Source organism: Spermophilus citellus (genome assembly GCF_964194105.1).
Source record: "Spermophilus citellus genome assembly, chromosome: 1".
Classification (NCBI taxonomy): Eukaryota; Metazoa; Chordata; class Mammalia; order Rodentia; family Sciuridae; genus Spermophilus; species Spermophilus citellus.
The window spans coordinates 84,352,286-84,372,846 of record NC_138182.1 but is presented as its reverse complement, the minus strand read 5'-3'; the positions used below and the strand labels follow the sequence as shown (position 1 = coordinate 84,372,846).

Sequence of the window (20,561 nt, the reverse complement as noted above, 5' to 3'; positions counted from 1 at the left end):
CGTGTGTGTGTGTGTGTGTGTGTGTGTGTGTGTGTGTGTTGTGAGCTGATATGATAGCACCGTTTTGTTATTCTGCTCAAGTCAGTAATTCCTGAACAACACATGTACTACAACTTTCTGCACTAGAAATAGATGAGAAATGTTAGCTCCTTCAAAGCTCACTCCACTGCCAATGACCTGTGCCTCTTCCCATTGTTTGAAGGAGTCAGGATCATCGCGATAATATCGACAAGGTGGCCACATCAATGGGGAAAACTGACAAGGGGTGAGTGGTCTGAGAGCTCACAAGCTGTGTCAAAATGCCTTGTGTCAAAAACGCCTCGCCAGTACCTTGAAAATGTCCAAACATGAACAACACCTCGGAGCTTTTTATTAAGTATGATTTCAAAGAAGAATAATTGAATAATAGATGATGGTGACATTTATGGACACTCTTCTGCTTCCTCTTCTGCTGATTTTACCTGTTCTTATGACCTCCGCCACCACATTTCATTCCAAATCGCCAGTCCTTTATTTATGTTGTTGGCCCAGATCTCTACTTATCAGTCTCCCCAACATCCCATTTAAGATGTCCTAGGCTGTATTCAATTTCCTTCCCAAAGGTGCTATTTCCTGACTTATGTTCTTTATTTTCTGTAGGCTCTCCTTTGTGAAATCATTCTTGATTATTTTATCCCTTACCCCCTTCATGTAGTATAGACAAGCATGAATTAAATATCAAATGCTTCCGCTGCATTGATGGTTTCTCCCAGTTCAATCCCTCATCGACTGCTGCATAGTGGTTAGAGTGGCTGGTCAGATTTACTTACGCTACTCACTCTCCTGCCTCTGAACCATGACTGCCCATCAGTGCCAGAGATTTTTTTTTTTTTTCTATTAAGATTTTGCTCATACAACTACTGTCCTGGCTCCCCATCACCCATTTAATTACATACAAACTCATTCAATGCTGTTGCTTAACCTGGCTCCAAGTCTGATGCTTCAGAGTTATTTCTGACTTCACCTATGTTGTTAATCCTATATTCAGTAACAGATAAGACCACTATCTTACAGTATCCCCAGAAACTCTGCCTTGGTTTAGGGATCCCCTCCATGTGGCAGTCTTCTCTAGCCTCAAGGTCACCATTTCAGTCCATCCAAGTCCTACTATTTTTCCAGATCCAGATCAAACACCACCTCCCCTGTGAATTCTTTACTGAGTGATCCAGTGAGATGTGACTTCTGCCTCTCCAAGAGATTGGAGCCCCACTGTTCATATTTTGCAAAGCTCATAACAGTTGCTCTTGTTCCATGTTATTTGTGTAAGTGGGTCCCCTCCCTCTCATCCCATAATCTTTAGGACAGATATGCTGTCTTATTTGCCAGATGTGATTTTCAGTGTCTGTCACACTGTTTTGTCCAAAGGAGGTCTTTATAGCTGATTGTGTTAAAATCATGAAGGGCAGTGAGACAACCTAGAGTTCAAATATTCCATTGTTTAAATTCCAAACCCACAATATTTTTCCTTGTTGGATAGAAGTTAATAATGATAAGAATGTTACTAGAGATTTCTGTCTCAGTCAAAAGAACTAAAGAGAAGAAACAAAGTGACACTTGGTGTTTCTCTATAAATTCATTAGCCCATAGGCACTCTGCAGCCACATGGAGACTGTCGAAAGGATTTGGATATTTTATGTCCATTTCCTCTCCCATCTAAGTTCCTAATGCTCTCATTTTATTAATTTACTTTGTGTGGAGGATATTTTGTTTTCAGTAGGGACTGAACAATTTTGGGGTGGGCGATGGGGACATTTGGGAGGAGATAAGTGAGTGATGCTAAGAGGAAATTGTGGTTTGGCATTAGTCAAAGAAAAACAATGAGGACAGCAGACTTTCCTGTCTCTGCCTCCAAGCCACAATGGACAAATTTCACAGCCACACACGTTCATCTCATAGAGAAGTCGCTGCTTTGATAAGCACCAGGGACAATGTACTACAGGCTGTCCAGAGGGAATAGAAATGGTGTTATTTATTCCAGCAGCCCTTTGTGGACTAAATGTTACTGCTATCTGATTAAGGGCATTTAATTTGTTGCAAATGCAATGGTGAAATTGAACAGCCAAAGCTTTCATTGATTTACAGTCATGTTGAAAGCTCAAGTTTTTTTATGTAGAATATAGTTTCCATTTTATTTAATTTACCACAGAGTATCTTCTCATGGTTTATGCTAATCTTCTTCAGATAAACACAAGCAACCCCGAATCCTGAGAATCTCTTCAGTGTGACTCATGCCAGTCAGAATGGTCTGGAACAAAAGTTATAGGACTCTTAGCTTTGCTCTTTTCCTTGGGACATGAGCAGATTCACATCTTCAGAGTTGGCAGGTAAAATTTTGAGCAAGAAAAAATAACAGGACACCATATTAGGGTTGATGTGGTATTTGTCCCACACAAGGATAGAGCACTAATCAATTTTTTTTTTTTTTTGGTCAGTGTTAGCAACTTTTGTATTTCGATATTTATTCTCAGCTTTCAGTCCTAGCATTAAATACATAAGATTATGTGAAATTCTTCCCCTATATGATGGCTGTTAACATATTCTTAGGGTCTACACAAGGATTGCCTTTGGCAGTTATTATGGCAAAAGTGTTATGCTAGGCATCTTACCGCACAAAGTGACTTAGCCACTGCAAAGCTATGACATTGTCTTGATGTCTCTAAATTCAGTTAATAAATAAATATAGAAAACATTTACTACATGAACCATCTAGAATTGATAGAATGTTGTTTATTATGCTGGCAGGATTAATTGAGAATTTATGACTTGCCGGGCATCATGCTAAGCACTCTATATTCATTAACTTATCCATTTTTATCTGATATACATACAGTTAGCATTCTCATTTTACAGATGGGAAAATTGATCCAACAAGAGTTGAGGCAACTCACCTAGGGTCACCAGTGAATGACTGGTGAATCCCAGATTGGAATGTGGGTGTCTCTGAATTGGAAGATTTCATGTGTAACTACAAGTTACCAGCTCTTACGGACTCCTGGTCATCACCTAACCCTAACCCTAATCCTAACTCCAGAGGTTACTCAGGAAGAAAGCGGGACAATAAGAATGCTTGGGAAACTGTACAAGTTTAGAGGAGAAAGAAGAGGAACCAAGATTTGTGAATGGAGAAACTAAATGAAGAAGGCAAGAGAAATGGGTAGAAGAGGGAGAGAAAAGTTTGGGAGAAGACACAGTGTGAGGAGGAATGTACCGGAGGAAGCAAGTCAGGGCACTCTTGGGAACAACCCTCCCCAGGCTACCTACTTGAGGAAGAAAACTGAGTTTGTGTGGTTTTAGGGAAATTCCTGAACCCAGGATTTTAGCTTAAATAGGTTGCTCCTACAACAACCAGAACTTTGCAGTTCTCAGATATGGCTAGCACTGGCTAGCACTTTTAGCTGACTGACCTAGATGGGTAATAGTAGAATTCCAGATAGAAGCCAGACTTACAGATGAGTGAGCGTCTTCCATAGCTACTCCATATGCAGATACTTCATGCAGGGACAGAATCTAGAGTCAGCACCTGTATTTGTTGATTCAATTGAAAATGTGTATTAAGGATCTACGCAAAAGCACAGTATTAAAGACTGAAGAGGATGCCGTATAAAATACAGTTCTAAATTTCAAGTGATGTGTGTATGTAGGAGCAGGGACACTAACATAAGGCAAGTGTGCAGTTGCTATAATACAAAGTATAATCAACAGAAGCACCTTAAAGGAGATGCCCCAAACTCCAAATACTGTAACTATTCCAAAAACGTAGGGAAGTTCCGTCAGTTGGAGGACTAGGGACTAGGACCTTGGAAGTGGCATTTAAGGAGAGCCTTGAAGATTAAACAGGAGTTTTGCAGGTGATTAAGGTAGGATACATATTGTATTTCAGAGAACTGAGTTATTTTAAGGTATATCTACCCATCAACTCTGAGCAGCCTTTTACTAATATGAGTTTTCTTTTTCTTTTCCAAAAAGTGAAGAATTGGATAATATCATCAAAATGAACAAAAGCTTGAATAGGTAAGACTTAAAAATTAAGACTTTATTTATTCTCAGCCTTCAGTCCTATCATTGGATACAAAGTGTCTTTGATTTTCATACTCCATATGCTTTATATAAATAACCACTTTTTTACTGAAATATTAGTATGCTCTATATACACAGAGTTTGGTTTGATTGCTGAATGCTTTTAGCTTAACCATTTCAAAACCCATAATATCCTAGTTACCATTATCTCTTTATCTTGGATAATTTATAATTGTAAAACTTAAATTACTTTGAAAGAAAAATTTACAATGGAGGCAGAACAGGTGTATTTCATTTTAGTTATCTCTCTGTTACTTTGTATGCTAACAAACTAAGTCAACAGGGACCAAAGAAAAGGAGAAAATTTTTTAAAAAGTCAAATGAATGAATCAGTCAGAGGATTGTGAGATAAGATTTCCATATCAGGCTCTAGACAGTAATGATCTATTGACAAGTCACTGAAATTTGCCACTTTTCAGTTTTCTCATTTACAAAGAGAGGAAGTTTCAGACAGGCAGCTGCCAGAGGTGACTGGCTGTATGATACAGGTAGTGGTGGAAGCAAGTCAAAAATGGTGAATGTCTTGCTAAAAGCACCAGTTTGACTTCTCAGTTTCAGCTAAGGGTTACCACAGGCAATTTGGGTCCACTCTTGCAGGACATTTTCAGGAGATTCTGAAAATTTAGGATCATGACCATCCCTGTAAACACTAGCTCACATTAAAAGGAAAATACTTGGGCTGGGGCTGTAGCACAGTGGCAAAGTGCTTGCCTAGCATGTGTGAGGCACTGGGTTTGATCCTCAGCACTGGCATAAAAGTTAACAAATAGTCCATCCACAACCACAAAAAAAAATTTTTAAAAAGAAAATACTTCATATATCCAAGCAACGCATTCATGAACCTATTGTGGCTGGCAGACCCCCAGTATGTCTTTTAATTCATCTTCTCGAAGCTTCACCACAATTTAATTTTGAGTGAAAATACCTGTTTGGGATAAAGCAATTTAAAGAATTGTGGTTCATCTTTTCCAACCAGCTTCTATTTTCTATTTTAACTGATCTATGTTTATATTTTAAAGTTAAGCATTCATCATTTTTACTGCTGAAATTTTTTTTACATCAATATGTTTAAAGGAATCAAGGTCTTGATGGTCTCTTCAGAGCAACCCCAAAGGCTGAGCAAACAGAGAAAAGGTAAGCGCATCTGTCTCTGATCTGAAAATCTTATCTCCCAGACTGCTCGTCCTTCTCCTCACATGTTATCTGGAAGGGAGTTGATCCTCTAACATGGAAATGCATGAGCAGATGGGCCAGTGCTCTCTGCATTGCACATTGAGTTCAGATACAATTGCCCGGAAGGATTTTTACTCTTCCATTCAATGGGAGTGAATGAGCAATTCTTGGAGAATGTTTATTGTATTTGACCTTTCAAGATACCACACAATTTAATTTCAGAGTGCAGGTTTTATTTGAGTTTCTCTGTATTTATAGAGCCAAAAGTCTTGAGAGTCTCATCTATGTGAATACTTTGATGGACAAAGGTGGCAAAGGGTAAGATTTGATCAAGACAGGCTGCTTTGGTTGGGACCTAGTATGTCTACTATTTTCTGGGGGAGACCTCTTGCTCAGGGCAAGGGTCAGGCCGGCTGGAGGAACAGGCCCTAGATCACAATCAGGAGAGGGTGGGAGTCTCAGTGCTGGCTTTGCCTGCAGCATCAATATGGGTGACCATGGCCTCTGTTTCCTCAACCCATAAACTAGGGGCTATGACCTGGCTGATCTCCAAATTCCCTTTGATTCTAAAAGTGAAAGAAACCCAACTGGCTATTACAAGTAGAAAACCATTGCATTGTTTATTAATTAAATACAGTTACTATAAGACTGTTTCTGGGGGTATAGCTGTTCAATGTTGAAGTCTTTAAAACGTGGATTCCAGCTGTACCAAGTTGGAATCTTAGTAGCTCTTCAAATGTATATGTATATAGATGTATTTGTAAATAACTTAAGGCCCAAAGCCATGCTTTTATTTATTTTGTATCACAAAATGGGTTAATGCATGATCAGTAGCTAAACTAGCAGCATTTGAGAGATTAATATACTGGTCTACTATAAAATTAACTTTAATTATTAACATCCTTTTTCATGTTGGAAGAAACCAAACTCTTGACAGTTTCATTAAAGAAAATCCCAGAGCAGTCAAGAATGACAAAGGGTAAGGATTTATGAGGTTTCTACTATTTTTCCCCCAAATTGGTTGTTTCCTTTGTATTTGGTTAGTCATTTTTATTTGCCTTCCTAACATGATAATCATTTCTATTGTCACAGTTATTTTTAAAAACCATTTATCTGTGCCAATCTGTGTATAGAATGGTATTCTAACTTTCCAAGTCAATCTTGGCAGCTATGTTCTCAATTCTTTCTGATACTGAACTCTGAACAGAGTCCATATGATGGAAAGTGTTAGCAGTAACAAGCACACAGACACAGGATGCTTGATAAAAACATTTTTCATGTAAATATGCAAACTCATCACAGGTGATTTTTAAATGGAGACTAGATAAAGGTGGAAAAAGTCAATTCTCTTTGAGGGGTTTTATGAGTTTTATAGGAAGAGATAAAGTTTTTAGATATTTAAAACAGAGTTTGGAAAATTCCACAAAACTGATGGTAAATGGGAAGAAAAATAGGAAGAACATCTCAGGAGGATCATTTTTGGGGATATGAAAGAGAAAGAAGTGTTTGTAACTAGAATAACTTGATAGAAACTAAACTTCAATGCAAGAATAAAGATCTTGTCAGCATAGGAAAAAAAGAGTCCAAGAGTCCTAGTTCTTTTTCCTTCTTCCCCACATCTTTCTTTCTTTGGAGGGGTGCTTAACCACCCCCAGCCCTTTTTTTAAAAAAAAATTTTATTTTTGAGACAGGGTCTTGCTAGATTGCTTTAGGCCTTGATAAGTTGCTGAGGCTGGTCTCAAAGTGATGATCCTCCTGTCTTAGCCTCCTGAGCTGCTGGGATGACAGGCCTTTGTCACTGCACCTTCTTTCTAATAGTGAAAGAACTTACAATGTTAACAGTCTTACCACAGTGAAATCAGACAGAAGGAAATGGCAGTTTAACAACTGGGGAATTTGAAGGATCAGCTTTCATATTCTCTAATGATTTTTAGTCTTTGATGTATGAAAGTTTTATTCCATGTGCCAGTTTACACAAAGTATACCGGAGCCATAATAGTGTTATTTCAACTTTTCAAGGGAACTTCAGACCTTTAAATACACCCTTAAACTTTTTAGAAGAAATTGCTTGACTAAATCCTCCAACTATTTAGATTTAAAATGTTGACCAATTTATTTTCACTCTGTTATGAATGATTTTCATACTTAAATAAGTCAACATCTTGCTGTATAGACTGAAGTTCACCTTCCTCCAAACCTCTCTCCAAGAAGCAAAACCTGAGACCTGGGAGGGACTTTAACTTTGAAGTTGATTCAGTTGTATCTGAGTAATGGTTGGACTCTTATATCAAGATATCTTGAGCATTTTGCATCATGAGCAGAGCCATTTGAATTAAATATTTCTAAGAACTTCTAGTTCTTTTTTTTTTTTTTTTTTGTATCAGGGATTGAACTCAGGGGCATTCAACCACTGAGCCACATCCCCAGCCCTATTTTTATTTAGAGAAAGGGTCTCACTAAGTTGCTTAGTACCTCGATGTTGCTGAGGCTGGCTTTGAACTCATGATCCTCCTGTCTCAGTCTCCCGAGCTGCTGGGATTACAGGCATGTGCCACCACATCTGGCCAAGAACTTCTAATTCTTTAGGCACCAATTATGTCTTAGTCTTGTGCAAAGTCTGCTATTGTCATATGAGATTCTGAACAGAGCACAGAGCTGCCCTCTTTCTGTCTCTTGCTCTGCCTTTTCTTTTCTCCTAGTGTTACAAAGAAACCAAGGCTTGGGAAGTGTTAATAAAGTTAATCAAAGGACTGACAAATATGAGAAAGTGTAAGTAGCATTCCCACCTTGAGGTGGCTCTATTTTCAGGTCTTACACCTCATTACACACAGGAGAGTTATGCTGTCCTTTGCCACAGACAAACCATTTAGAGACATCAGGGAGGAGTATGATGAGTGTAGTTTCCACAGACCACGTGTTTGAGTTGCATTGAAGTAGGTGCAGGAAAACCTGCTACATAATCTCTTATTTTGTGTTTTCTTAAATAATTTTAAAAATGAACCAATTTTTAAATGTAAATTTAGAAATATAAAGGATAAGCTGTAAAGTGAGACTCATGTTGGGAAGCTTCTCTAAACTGATTTAAACTGGTGTAAATCAAGCACTATTGTGGATATTAATAAAGATAAGCTAAGGATAAGTATCAAAGGTCTTTCTGGTCATTTGGTCCTAAAAACACCTGATGCTGCATTCAACATTCTTATTTATACAATTTCACAGAAAACTGTATTTCACCTGACTTAAAGTTTTGATTTTTTTTTTCCCAAAGAAGCCGAGATCTTCAATCTATTATCAAATCAAATGCCAAGACAGAGAAAACCAGCAAAGGGTGAGAACTGTGTCTCTCTGAGTCTTGGTTGTTTATTCCCAGATTCATTGGTGGTCTTCTCAGTGATGTTGAGAGTATCTATTGCATCTCTGCGTTTGTCTTCTCTCTCCTGACTCATCTCTGATGCCCTGATCTTCACTTTGAAAAGTCTATAGGATATTCTATGTAAATTCACATTTACACAGAACTCAGAAAATCCTAGGGATTAACTATATTATTGTCAGGCAATTCTTATACCAAAAAATCAATTTAATATCAGTGTAATAATTTTCTCCCCAAACGTGAATAAACCATCAATAATATGGAATTCATATGTGCACCTATACTATGGAAATATTTGAAAGTGACCTAAATGTTTCTTTTTTAAAGAGATGAAGATTTCGAGAATATAATCAAAGTCAATCCCAAAGGAAAGGAAAATGTATCTGGGTAAGACTTATTGATGTATTTAATTTTGATTTCTGTAAGAGATGATCAAAATAATTTGATTTTTTTTAGCTTCATGATAAAGATGGGTCATGACCATCCCTTCTTGACCTCCCCCCACATAAAACCGCTATTTTTGAAGAATGTTCCAGAGTGTTCCACAGTTTGATAGCAAGTTGCCTTTTCTCCCTGTTTTGGGTGTTGATTTATTTTTAGTGATGGAAAACTGAGTTGCATTTCTTTTTCTAAAGAATGCAGTCTTGACGAAATTTTTGAAGTAGGTTTCCAAAATGACAAAGATAACCAAGGTTAAAATGCTCATAATTCACCTTCTCTCAGGAGAAGGCAGCTGGGGAGAGGCTGGGAGTCCTTACTTTACACAGGGAGTAAGGGCTCGCCACCACTGTCTGCTGTTTGGAGCGGTCACAATGCTCCTGTTATCCCCAGCATGTTAACAGTCCCACCACAGAGAAATCAGACAGAAAAAAAATGGCATTTTAACAACTGGGGAATTTGAAGGACCAGCTTTTATATTCTCTAATAATTTTCAGTCTTTGATGTATGAAGGTTTTATTTCATGTGCCAATTTGAACCCCTTTTGGTAGCACTTATTTTGAATTTTATTTTTTACTTTTTGGTACCACTTAATGCATTTTAATGGAAGAGTGTGTGTTCCCTTGGAAGTGAATCATATTTTTTTTGCTCTATGAGGTATTTTCTTTTTCTTTTTTTTATTACTCACCATAATTTACTTTGAGGCAAATTATATTTTAAAAGGTTTGGACTGGGGCAATGATTAAGTTTATATGAAGGCATGTTTTGTTATGATTATTATTTTTATATTGTTAAAAATATTATTTATGTGGACATTTTACTATTATTTAAAAACAGAACAGGCAGTTATATCGAATTTCTTGAGTAAAAATTTACGTTTGGTATGAATCAGTAAAGAATTTCATCAGTAAAGGTCTGAATCAGTAAAGAATTTTTAAGCTGGGTGTGGTGGTGCACACCTGTAATCCCAGCTACTCTAGAGGCTGAGACAGAGGATTGTAAGTTGGAGGACAGCCCAGGAAACTTAGCAAGACCCTGCCTCAAAAAATAAAAAGGGATGGGGATGTAGCTCAGTGGTAGAACATCACTGAGTTTAATTGCCCCAATACCACAGGGAAAAAAAATAATCTAACTTACGTTACTTCAGTGCTGCCTATTTTGAGAGTTCTCAGAAGATATATCTGAGAGCAAAGTTGATTTTGTTCAATTACAAGTTTCATATACTTAGGAATTCTGGAAGCAAATATATATTAACAAATAAATATTGTTTCTTACTAATAAATAACCTTAAATGTTCTTCGGTAAGAGAATTTCCATTTTCTTTTAGAGCTTCAAATGTTTACATTGTCATAGAGAACGTTTATATTTAGCACCTCTTAATTTTTCCAACCATTATTCATTTGATTACTGTTTTATTTTATTTTATGTCATTCATTAAAACTCATTTTCTTTTTCAAAGAAAACAAGACTTCAATGGGCTTATTAAAGTGAATCCTGAAACAAATAAAAACATCAAGAGGTAAGACATTTAGAACCCTCCTCCCCCTTTTATGTGGCATTTATAAGCATTATGTTAGAATTCTGAGTGCTTGTATTCAGAACAGTATTTGAAGTCATTTGTGTGTATAAGTGCTTATGTGCATATAAATGTGTGTAAGTAAAAGTGTATGAATGTGTATGTGCAAGTAATGTGTGTACCTGTATGTGTGCATGTGTGTATATATCAGTAGTGTGTGTACATGCACATGTGTTGTAAGTTGTGTGTATGTATAAATGTATGTGTGTGTGTATGGGTAAGTAATGTATATGTGTGAACTATTGTGGTGTATTTGTGTATAGTGTGTGTATGTGTATGCAGTGTGGTGTATATGTGAAGATTGCAAGCTTAGAGCATGCTTGATTAAAAGAGTTCTTCTACTCATGAAATAAATATCAAGTAACTCTACAGAGATAATGTCCTCTTGCTTATTATTCTTTTTAAAGCAGATGGAATATTTTTGAAACTGGGCTTGTTGGCATATTTTTGAAAACAGTGTGCTAAGTAATTCCATGTGGTTTCCCTTGAACTCTTTCCATTCAGTTAACAGTACATGATATTATTTGTTAATTCTAAAATGTGTCATCAATGCCCGTAGGCTCCACTGTCAGAGCAAGGGCTCAGCTAGCTAAAAACTGGGGTGCACACTGTCAAGCTGTCCTGCTCTTGGCCATTTGGTGTAGCCAGAGGCACAATCTCACCATCAACAGGACGAGGACAAAATGTGGATTACCTAGGCGACGTGGAAGGTTCAGGATGATAATATGCACTGAATTTGAGCAGGGAACCAGAAAGAACTGGGTTCAAATTCTCTCTCTTGCTAACTGTGTTTCTGCACCTCAATTTATTCATCTACCAAAGATGGATCAGATCACAATACTCTCATGCCTGGCACATAAGAGGTACAAGTTGTTACAATAATAAAGATTCAGGTGAATTGTATTGTCTTATTGATTTAGATGGTGTTCAAATGTTTAGTTTACCTTGACTTTTGAGAAAAATCTGTTTTCCATTCCAATTTTTTTTAATCTTTCAAATTGTGACCTATATTTCTTAATATATTGGAGTGTTATGTATATACATGCCTATGTGTGCACATGTGCATATATACACATACAAATGTTTGTGGGCATGTGTGCATTCACATACATGTATGTGTATGCCTGTGTGCATATGGGAGCATGCATACACACAAATGTGTGTATGCTGTACACGTGTGTAATTGCATACCTATAGACATGCTTTTGTGTTCATGAGTAAGTATAAGTGTGCTTTTGTGTGTATATGAGTGCATATGTACATGGATGCATGTGTACTTGCATGTGTGAACTTATGTGCAGTGTGTGTATCTATATTTTTATGTATGTGCTTTCCTGGGCTATTAGGATAGTAGTTGTTAATTTCTTTTACTATACATAAAGAAGTTCTGTAGATCTTTAAAAAATAAAGTCAGATCATGTTTCTTTCCCTTTAAAAAAAAAGGTTTCGACATTCTCCCGTTTCAGATAGAATTGAATTCTAATGTTTAGCAATGGTCTTTTTCTTTCTTGGTAAAGCCCTGCCAGATGGATCTCTCCTATTCCAGGCTCATTCCTGCCTTAAGGCTTGGCAGGTGCTGCTCCTGCTTCCTGAAATGCTCTATGCCCACACTGTCACCTTCTCAGGTCATTTCTGACCACTGAATATAATTAAGTCACCTCCCTTCCCCCTGTCCCCAGTGCCACAGGCACCAGGCACTCTTTTATTTTTTTTTTAATAGCACATATTGTTATCTGAAATTGCAGCATTCATTTATATACTCAATTGTCTATTTCCTGCCTCTCCCCAAGTTGGAACAGAAGCCTGGTGTGAGCCGGTCATGCGTCTGTTGTGCTCACATCCACCCTAACACTTGAGGCAGAGCCTAGCCCATAGTCCACTGGGCTTTCCAACCTGTGTCCTGAAAGAAAGCCTAACTACTGAAGATGTGTACACTGTGAGGCATTGCTTCACAGAGTTAAGTCCTAATATTATGTACACTATTACATCAACTAGGTTATACATTAATTAGTTCACTTTTTTGATTGATTTGATTTGGTTTTATGAACTAAGAAATTTAAACAACCTTATACTGTTATGTGCCTGATTGAGTGTTGAAAGACATCAAAGTCCTGGCAATATGATGAAAACAGATTCCATAAACAACAAAGGAAGGAATTACAATATTTAACTGCTTGCTTGCTTTTTTTTTTTTTTTTTTTTTTTGAATACTCAGATCTGGAAAGAGAAACATGGGGATTGTTTTCTCAGTCCCTGGCAATCAAATCCCATATACTTCATTTAGGCAAAAGTCAACAAGGAGTAATCTGGAGTTGAGTGGTTGTTTCTGTGAGGTTAATTGTTTCATTCTCTGCTTGAAAAGGTTCACGGGTTTTTTTGTTGTTGTTGTTGTTCTTGTTTGATCCTCAGACATCTTTATACATGCAAAAAACTTGGATCAACATCTGGTTGCTTCCAAATATCCATATTCACATCTTTTTTCAAATATTCATATCTTTGATGTTGTGTAGACGAAACCTCAGACTGTTTTGGAAGGGCTCTTAGTAGGGTCCAAAGTGTGGAGAAACAGTGTGAAATACCCTCCTGCTGATGTTCTTATCCCCACACGGTGCCCGCTGGAGATCAGACAGGCATTTGTTGGCACTGTGTATGTGGAAAAACATACAGAAGCAACATTAAGATCAAAAGTAGACATATATCAAAGGGTAACCATGAGATACCAAAGTGTTTTTAGTGATTTTGTACAGTCGATATGTCTTACACCTCAGAACTCTATAGATTTTAATCTTATTGTCCGTTGCCAAAATGATAGGTCAAAATGGGTCGTTCTAACACAGAGTTGTAAGTATCAGAAACACATATCAGTTTACGTATTGTGAATTTTAGCATATCAGTGTATTTGCTTAATATACTTTTGTGACAGACAGTCACAAAGCATGGACTCTTCAAAGCTGGTTTTAAAGTTCCATACATGTTGGAGGTTGATATTAAGAGAGTATGCCTTCTGGAATTTTCCTTAAGATAAGTACATAGACTGACATAAAACATATTATGTGTACATGCCAAAGACTAACAGCAGAGTATTAAATACACTGAAATAGAGTCTGTTATTTTTCTGTGTTAAGCACTTTTTTTTTCTTGATGCAAAATTTGCTAGGGATCAAATGTCTCCAAGACTGAAATACTGTCTTGCTGAGTCCCAGTAAGTTTCAGAGAGGTAGAAACACTCCAAGCATGCATAGTCACCTTTAATCGTTTTCAACTCTGACATGATCTCAGTGCGCACTTATACTGTTTCTGAGTTTCAATGAATGACTTCATTCATTTGTGAAAAACTACCATTAACCTCATCATTTCTTCAATGTTTTAAAGGGGCCAGAGTCTTGAAAATCTGATCAAAGTGACCCCTGAAGCAAACAGAAGGAACCAAAAGTGAGGATTATGTTTTATCTCTCTTCCTCTCCCTCCTCATCAATTCATGTCAGAGGATGAGTTGAAAAGCCTTTGGATCAGAATCAGAAAGTCCAAACCTTATTACTTACTAGCTGGGTGTCTTTGAGCAAGTCCCTTAAATACTGAATTACAGCTTTTACCTTCTTCTTTCTTTCTTTTCTTTTTCTGGAACTAGAGAAACTAGAAATGCTTTACCATTGAGCTTTATCCCCAGCCATTTTTATTTTATTTGATTTAATTTTTGACAGCTCTCACTAAGTTGTTGAGGCTGGCCTCAAACTTGCCATTCTCCTGCCTGAGCCTCCCAAGTCACTGGGATTACAGGCGTGCACTACAGTGTCCAGTTTGAGTCATAGTTTCTTTTCCAGAATGAGGTCCATAATATTCATTCTGCATTTGGCACTGGATAGTTGTTAAGAATCAAGTGTAATAATGGATATAAAATACCTTTAAAACAAAAAGGTACTACAGGTGAATTTCACCAACAAAACAATTTAGTTATAGCGATAACATTAGGTGAAATGCTTATAGAAACTGGGCAGGAGTTTTAGGCAAATCGTTATATTGTGCTTGAATCAATTATTTTTTAGAAAACCTAATCTTGTTCTGATTTTATAGTTTTATTTTGACTATAAATGCAAAACCAAGCCAGTATATCAGTGATTTGTATAAAGCTCAAAATGTTTACTCTTTTAAAGGGAAAAACTAGTATTGATATCTGTTAAAACTGTAGTAAAATTCATCTTGAACACATATATTGCTTTAATCAAAAGAGTCAATTAATTTAATTCCATTTTTTGTTTATGGTGTGTGTGTTTGTCTGTTTAAAGTTCCAAAGACCTTAATAACCTCGTCAGAGTAAGTCCATCAACAGGAAGAGGCATGCAAGGGTAAGATTTAATAAGCTCCTCTTTTTCATTTCATCATAACCAAAGCTTAAAAGTACAATTAAATCATCCTTTTAGCTGACTGATGCTGAACCCATGATTGTCAAGAAAACCCTGTAACACTGACTTCCTCAGATTTGAAAAGTTTAAGATCTTAGCCAATTGATTGCTGATACAATGAAGGTACATTTGGTCAACGAGGCCCACAGTTGTTTTCCCAGGATGGAGATGACATTTTTATTTGTTGGCTGATTTCCCCAAGCTGAAGGGAAGGCACAGTAGCTGGGAAAGAGAACTAGGCTGGAATCGTTAGATAGAGGTCAGTCTTGGCTCTGGCCCTTGAACTTGTGTGGTCTGGAGCTAGTCACTTCTGTGTGTGCTTCAGTTTTCTCATCCTCAAAATAAGGAAATCGGGCTGGCTGCTTTCTAGATACTTCCATCACTCATTCAGGTACTAAGTTCCAATATGGTGGTTGGTGTTGTGGTAAAGTCCAAGCATTCTGTAACTAGATCACCCAGCCATGTGAGAAGATACTGTGTCTCAAGTTTTTCTTCTACTGAACTCTGATGTTCATACCTCCTGTGTCATAGGATTGGCGTGAGGGTTAAATTTCATAAATCATAGCAATCATATGAAAAGTGAAAAAAAATCCTAAGATACTAGTTATTATCCATTATTCCTATGCAGATATTGATAGATGATTAATAGATATCACTAAAAAAACTTCAACCTTTTGAGATGGTCTCTGTTTTAATAACTATTTTATAACAAAAAGGATTTCTCAGTTTCAAAAAATATTTATAACGATTTGATGAATATCTACCACTGACCTGATCATTTCTCCCATGTTCTAAAGGGGCCAAAGTCTTGACAACCTCATCAAAGTGGCTCCTGAAACAAACAGGATCAAATCAGGGTAAGGTTTATGAAAGTCTTCTATTTCACCCTGTTTTGTTTGTTGGGTTTTGTATCCAACTTTAAAAATAGGATGGAATGCACTGCCTCACCATAGAGACAATCAATGATGGGACCCCAGACAAGTATTTCCTCTGTCACCCTCCCAGGGACTGGTGTTCAAGGCCTTTCTTGGGGGATCCCTGGCTGTGGGTTTTTGCAGGAAAGATAATTCTTTGAAATACCAGAGTGACCCTTCCAGTGTGGGATTTGTATTCCATCTTGGGGTTTTCTAAAAAGAAATGGGGATTCCTCATGGAAAGAAACATCATCCCCAAACAATTTTATGGGCTGGGGCTGTAGCTCAGTGGCAGAGCACTTGCCTAACATGAGTCAGGCACTGGGTTTGATCCTTAGCATTGCATAAAAATAAATAAATAAAATAAAGGTATGCTATCCATCTACAACTACAAAAAATAAAAAAATAACAACAATTTCCTAAAGCTAAGCAACCTAAAGAAAAGTCCTCAGATGATAAAAGTTTCTCCTTCCTTCTTCATCCACTGTTTATTCCTTCTTCTTATTGTTTACCACCCAAACTATCCTGAAGTCTAGAGATCATTTCTTAAAAATTATATTCAGTTCATCGAAATAATAAAGAATACAAAGAATGACATTTGGTTTTCATACAAAGAGAATTTTCTCTAAGGCACAGCATGTTAAGAAAATAGACAACAAAACCATGAAGTTATATACATATATTGTTATATAAGTTCGAATATGAGTTAGACATGAAAGATACCGAGATCATACCTTCTTTCTGACAGATTTTCTCTTTTACTTTGCATATAGAAATGTTTTCTATTTTTATAGTAAATAGCCATCAAACAGAGCTTATTTTGACTAGATCAGATATCAGAAGCTTTGTGTAAAAAGGTTAGGTAGTAAATAGTTCAGTCTATCCTTTAACTACATAGTCAGCTCCACCAGTACTGTGAGAGCAGCCATAGAAAATATCTTGCAAATACAAGGACATGGCCATATTCCTATAAAACGGCTGAAAAACCAGGCAGAATTTAGCTCGAGGGCCATAGTTTGCTGGCCCTTAGACTAGATTTTGTTTTATTTAGAAGGGAGAGGAGAGTCAACTCTGAATGCATATGAGGCCACTTGTAAAACATAGCTGGCTGTCCTACCCCACTATTGCATATATAGTTTCATTCATTTTATATGATTAAACTGATGATCTCGGAATGCTTTGTGCTCAACCATCTTCAGGGTTTGTGCACCCAATAGGAAATCAACTTTATGGTCAGACACTGAATCTGAAGACCAAACAACACTCTACATTACAGATGAAGGGAGTAGCTATTGTCTTTTGTCCCTTTCCCAGGATGACTTAGTTTCTAAAGGTGAAGGTGGTCTTTCCTAGAAGCCGCATGCTGACACTTATTGCATGGTTGTGTATTCATTTCTTCTACTTGACAGTGAGATTTTTGAGTACAGTTGCTAGTTGTGTAGTCATGAACAAATTGCTTAATCTTTCAGCTTCAGTTTCTTTATCGTAAAACCAGGAGTTAACCCTCATCATGAGTTACTAGAAAGATTAAATGCGATCTTGCTTATAAAGTACTTCTTGCTCAAATACTTATTTATTAAACATTATCTATTAGTATTATTGGTGCTATTATTTTTCTTCATTTTTGAATCCCCATATCACCACTTGATTCTTAAAGAAGATACGGAAGAAATTATCCTGTTAAGTTAAACATTACAAAAATACTGACATTCAACAAGTTTTAACCCACAAATGATAATATAATATAGTTTAGCATAATAGAATATACTAATTTATATCAGAGGATAGATACATAATAAAATGAGTTCATAGGTTAGTCCCAAAGATTAGTTAAATGATAAAGTCTTTCTGGTCTCTTTTTTGCTTTATGATATTTAATGCATTGTCTAATAATAAAGTATATCAAATAGGACTTTTTGTGCAGGCTATTTGTTGTTAGGGTTGGTATGAGAGTCCAGTGTTATAACAGTATATCTTTAGAGCTATGATTGCTTCAATATTCAAATAGTTTAAAATAAAAACAAAAATTAAATAGTCTGAAATCTTGCTTGTTATGCTTTGGCTACATGAAGTGTGATTCTAAAATGATTTATTTAATATCTTAGAGTAGCACAGAATTATATCATATGTGTATATACACATATATAAATAAAGACATACATATTACTTACATAATTTAGAATCAGGAAATAATGTTTTAAAATTCTCAGTTGTTATTACTGGTTTGTGTTTTGGAAGGGGGAGGAAGCAAGGACCACTGAGTAATGATATAGTTTCATATTTTTTCTGTTTCTCATTATACCCTCCAAAACTATTCTAAATGCTAATTCGACTACACAAATATAATATGGAAAGTAAGAAGTTTAAAAGTAATTCTGCTTTCTGTTAGACTTGACAGAAACATGAGTAAAATTAAATTCTCACATAGTCAATGATGCTCATGAAGTAAATTGATAGAAGCTATGTTTTTTTGTGTGTTTTTCTACTCTTTTTAAAATATATTATTATTTTATTTTATTTTTTACACAAATGGAACACAATTTTTCATTTATTGTTGTACATGATCTTGAATCACACCATTTGTTCACTCATACCCATACATAGAGCAATAATATTCGTCTCATTCCACCATCTTCTCTCCCAACATCCCCTCTCATTCCCTCCCTCCCTTCTGCCTAGTCCAAAGTTCCTCCATTTTTCCCTTGCCCCACCTCTCCCTTATCAGAGAAAACATTTGGCCTTTGTTTTGGGGGGATTGGCTTACTTCACTCAGCATCATGTTCTCCAATTTCATCCATTTACCTGTAAATGCCACAATTTCATTCTTCTTTAAGGCTGAGTAATATTCCATTGTATCTATATAGCACAGTTTCTTTATCCATCCATCCATTCTTCTATAGAAGGGTACCTAGGTTGGTTCCATAGTTTAGCTATTGTGAATTGTGATGCTAAAAACATTGAGGTTGCATCACTGTAGTATGCTGATTTTAAGTCCTTTGGGTAGACCAAGGAGTGAGATAGCTGGGTAAAATGGTGGTTCCATAAACTACATTTTTACAGGGGCTAAAAAGGGAATTCAAGAGATGATGGATTTTTAAGTTAACAGTAGTCATTGATTCAATACTAAGGTTAAAAAGTAAAAAAATGATTGATCTTAGTTGACCTGAACTTATTTTTAGGAACCAAGATCTGGACAATCTTATCAATGTGACCCCTTCAGCAAACAAAAGGTAAGCTTGTTAACATTGATTATTAAAGACTCCTGTACAATTTTTCAATTTATACTAAAAAAAAAAGGAGAGAGAAAGAAAGATTATTGATTAAGGGCACTTTGAAAGGGTACATGAAAACAAAGAACGCATTGATTCTTTTTTTTTTTTGTATTGAGGATTAAACCTAGGGGTGCTTAACCACTGAGCAATATCCCCAGCCCTTTTTGTTTTTTATTTAGAGACAGGGTCTCACTAAGTTTCTTACTTGCTGAGGCTGCCTTAGAACTCAAAATTCTACCTCCACCTCCAGAGCCACTGGGATTACAGGCGGCTCCACTATGCCTGGTACATTGATTTCTTGATGTGTAATAATAGTAGACAAGTTTTTCTTTCTTTATTAATCATCTTATTCATTTAATATTGTTTAAAATGATAATACTGAAGCCCATTTAGTATAATTACTACTTGAGCAATTCTTTTGATACAATAATAACACAAATAGATTATAAGTGTAAATTTAAACTAATATAAGTTCATAAAATGGAATAAACCAAAGAATTTGGGCTTTCTAACCTCTAATAGACCCAAGGAATTTTTTTTTCTTTTTTTATTGGTTGTTCAAAACATTACAAAGCTCTTGACATATGATATTTCAGACATTAGATTCAAGTGGGTTATGAACTCCCATTTTTACCCCAAATACAGATTGCAGAATCACATCGGTTACACATCCACATTTTTACATAATGCCCTATTAGTAACTGTTGTATTCTGCTACCTTTCCTATCCTCTACTATCCTCCCTCCCCTCCCATCTTCTCTCTCTACCCCATCTACTATAATTCATTTCTCTCCTTGTTTATTTTCCCATTCCCCTCACAACCTCTTATATATAATTTTGTATAACAATGAGGGTCTCCCTCCATTTCCATGCAATTTCCAATTTCTCTTCCTTTCCCTCCCACCTCATGTCTCTGTTTAATGTTAATCTTTTCTTCCTGTTCTTCCTCCCTGCTCTGTTCTTAGTTGCTCTCATTATATCAAAGAAGACATTTGGTATTTTTTTTTTAGGGATTGGCTAGCTTCACTAAGCATAATCTGCTCTAGTGCCATCCATTTCCCTGCAAATTCCATGATTTTGTCATTTTTTAGTGCTGTGTAATACTCCATGGTGTATAAATGCCACATTTTTTTTATCCATTCATCTATTGAAGGGCATCTGGGTTGGTTCCACAGTCTAGCTATTGTGAATTGTGCTGCTATGAACATCGATGTGGCAGTATCCCTGTAGTACACTCTTTTAAGGTCTTCAGGGAATAGTCCAAGAAGGGCAATAGCTGAGTCAAATGGTGGTTCCATTTCC

At 36.4% G+C, this 20,561-nt stretch overlaps 1 protein-coding gene across 1 annotated transcript in view; it reads left to right on the top strand.

The window, feature by feature from the left end:
* Nucleotides 1-20,561, top strand: part of SCEL (sciellin) — a 173,531-nt gene that overhangs the window by 117,129 nt on the left and 35,841 nt on the right. Inside the window, exons 12-23 of the mRNA XM_081303331.1 lie at nt 203-265; nt 4,006-4,050; nt 5,191-5,250; nt 5,548-5,607; nt 6,209-6,268; nt 8,558-8,617; nt 8,987-9,046; nt 10,557-10,616; nt 14,046-14,105; nt 14,957-15,016; nt 15,871-15,930; nt 19,167-19,217. Of these exons, the coding sequence (XP_081159457.1) occupies nt 203-265; nt 4,006-4,050; nt 5,191-5,250; nt 5,548-5,607; nt 6,209-6,268; nt 8,558-8,617; nt 8,987-9,046; nt 10,557-10,616; nt 14,046-14,105; nt 14,957-15,016; nt 15,871-15,930; nt 19,167-19,217 (699 nt within the window). The remainder of the gene's footprint in view (nt 1-202; nt 266-4,005; nt 4,051-5,190; nt 5,251-5,547; nt 5,608-6,208; nt 6,269-8,557; nt 8,618-8,986; nt 9,047-10,556; nt 10,617-14,045; nt 14,106-14,956; nt 15,017-15,870; nt 15,931-19,166; nt 19,218-20,561) is intronic.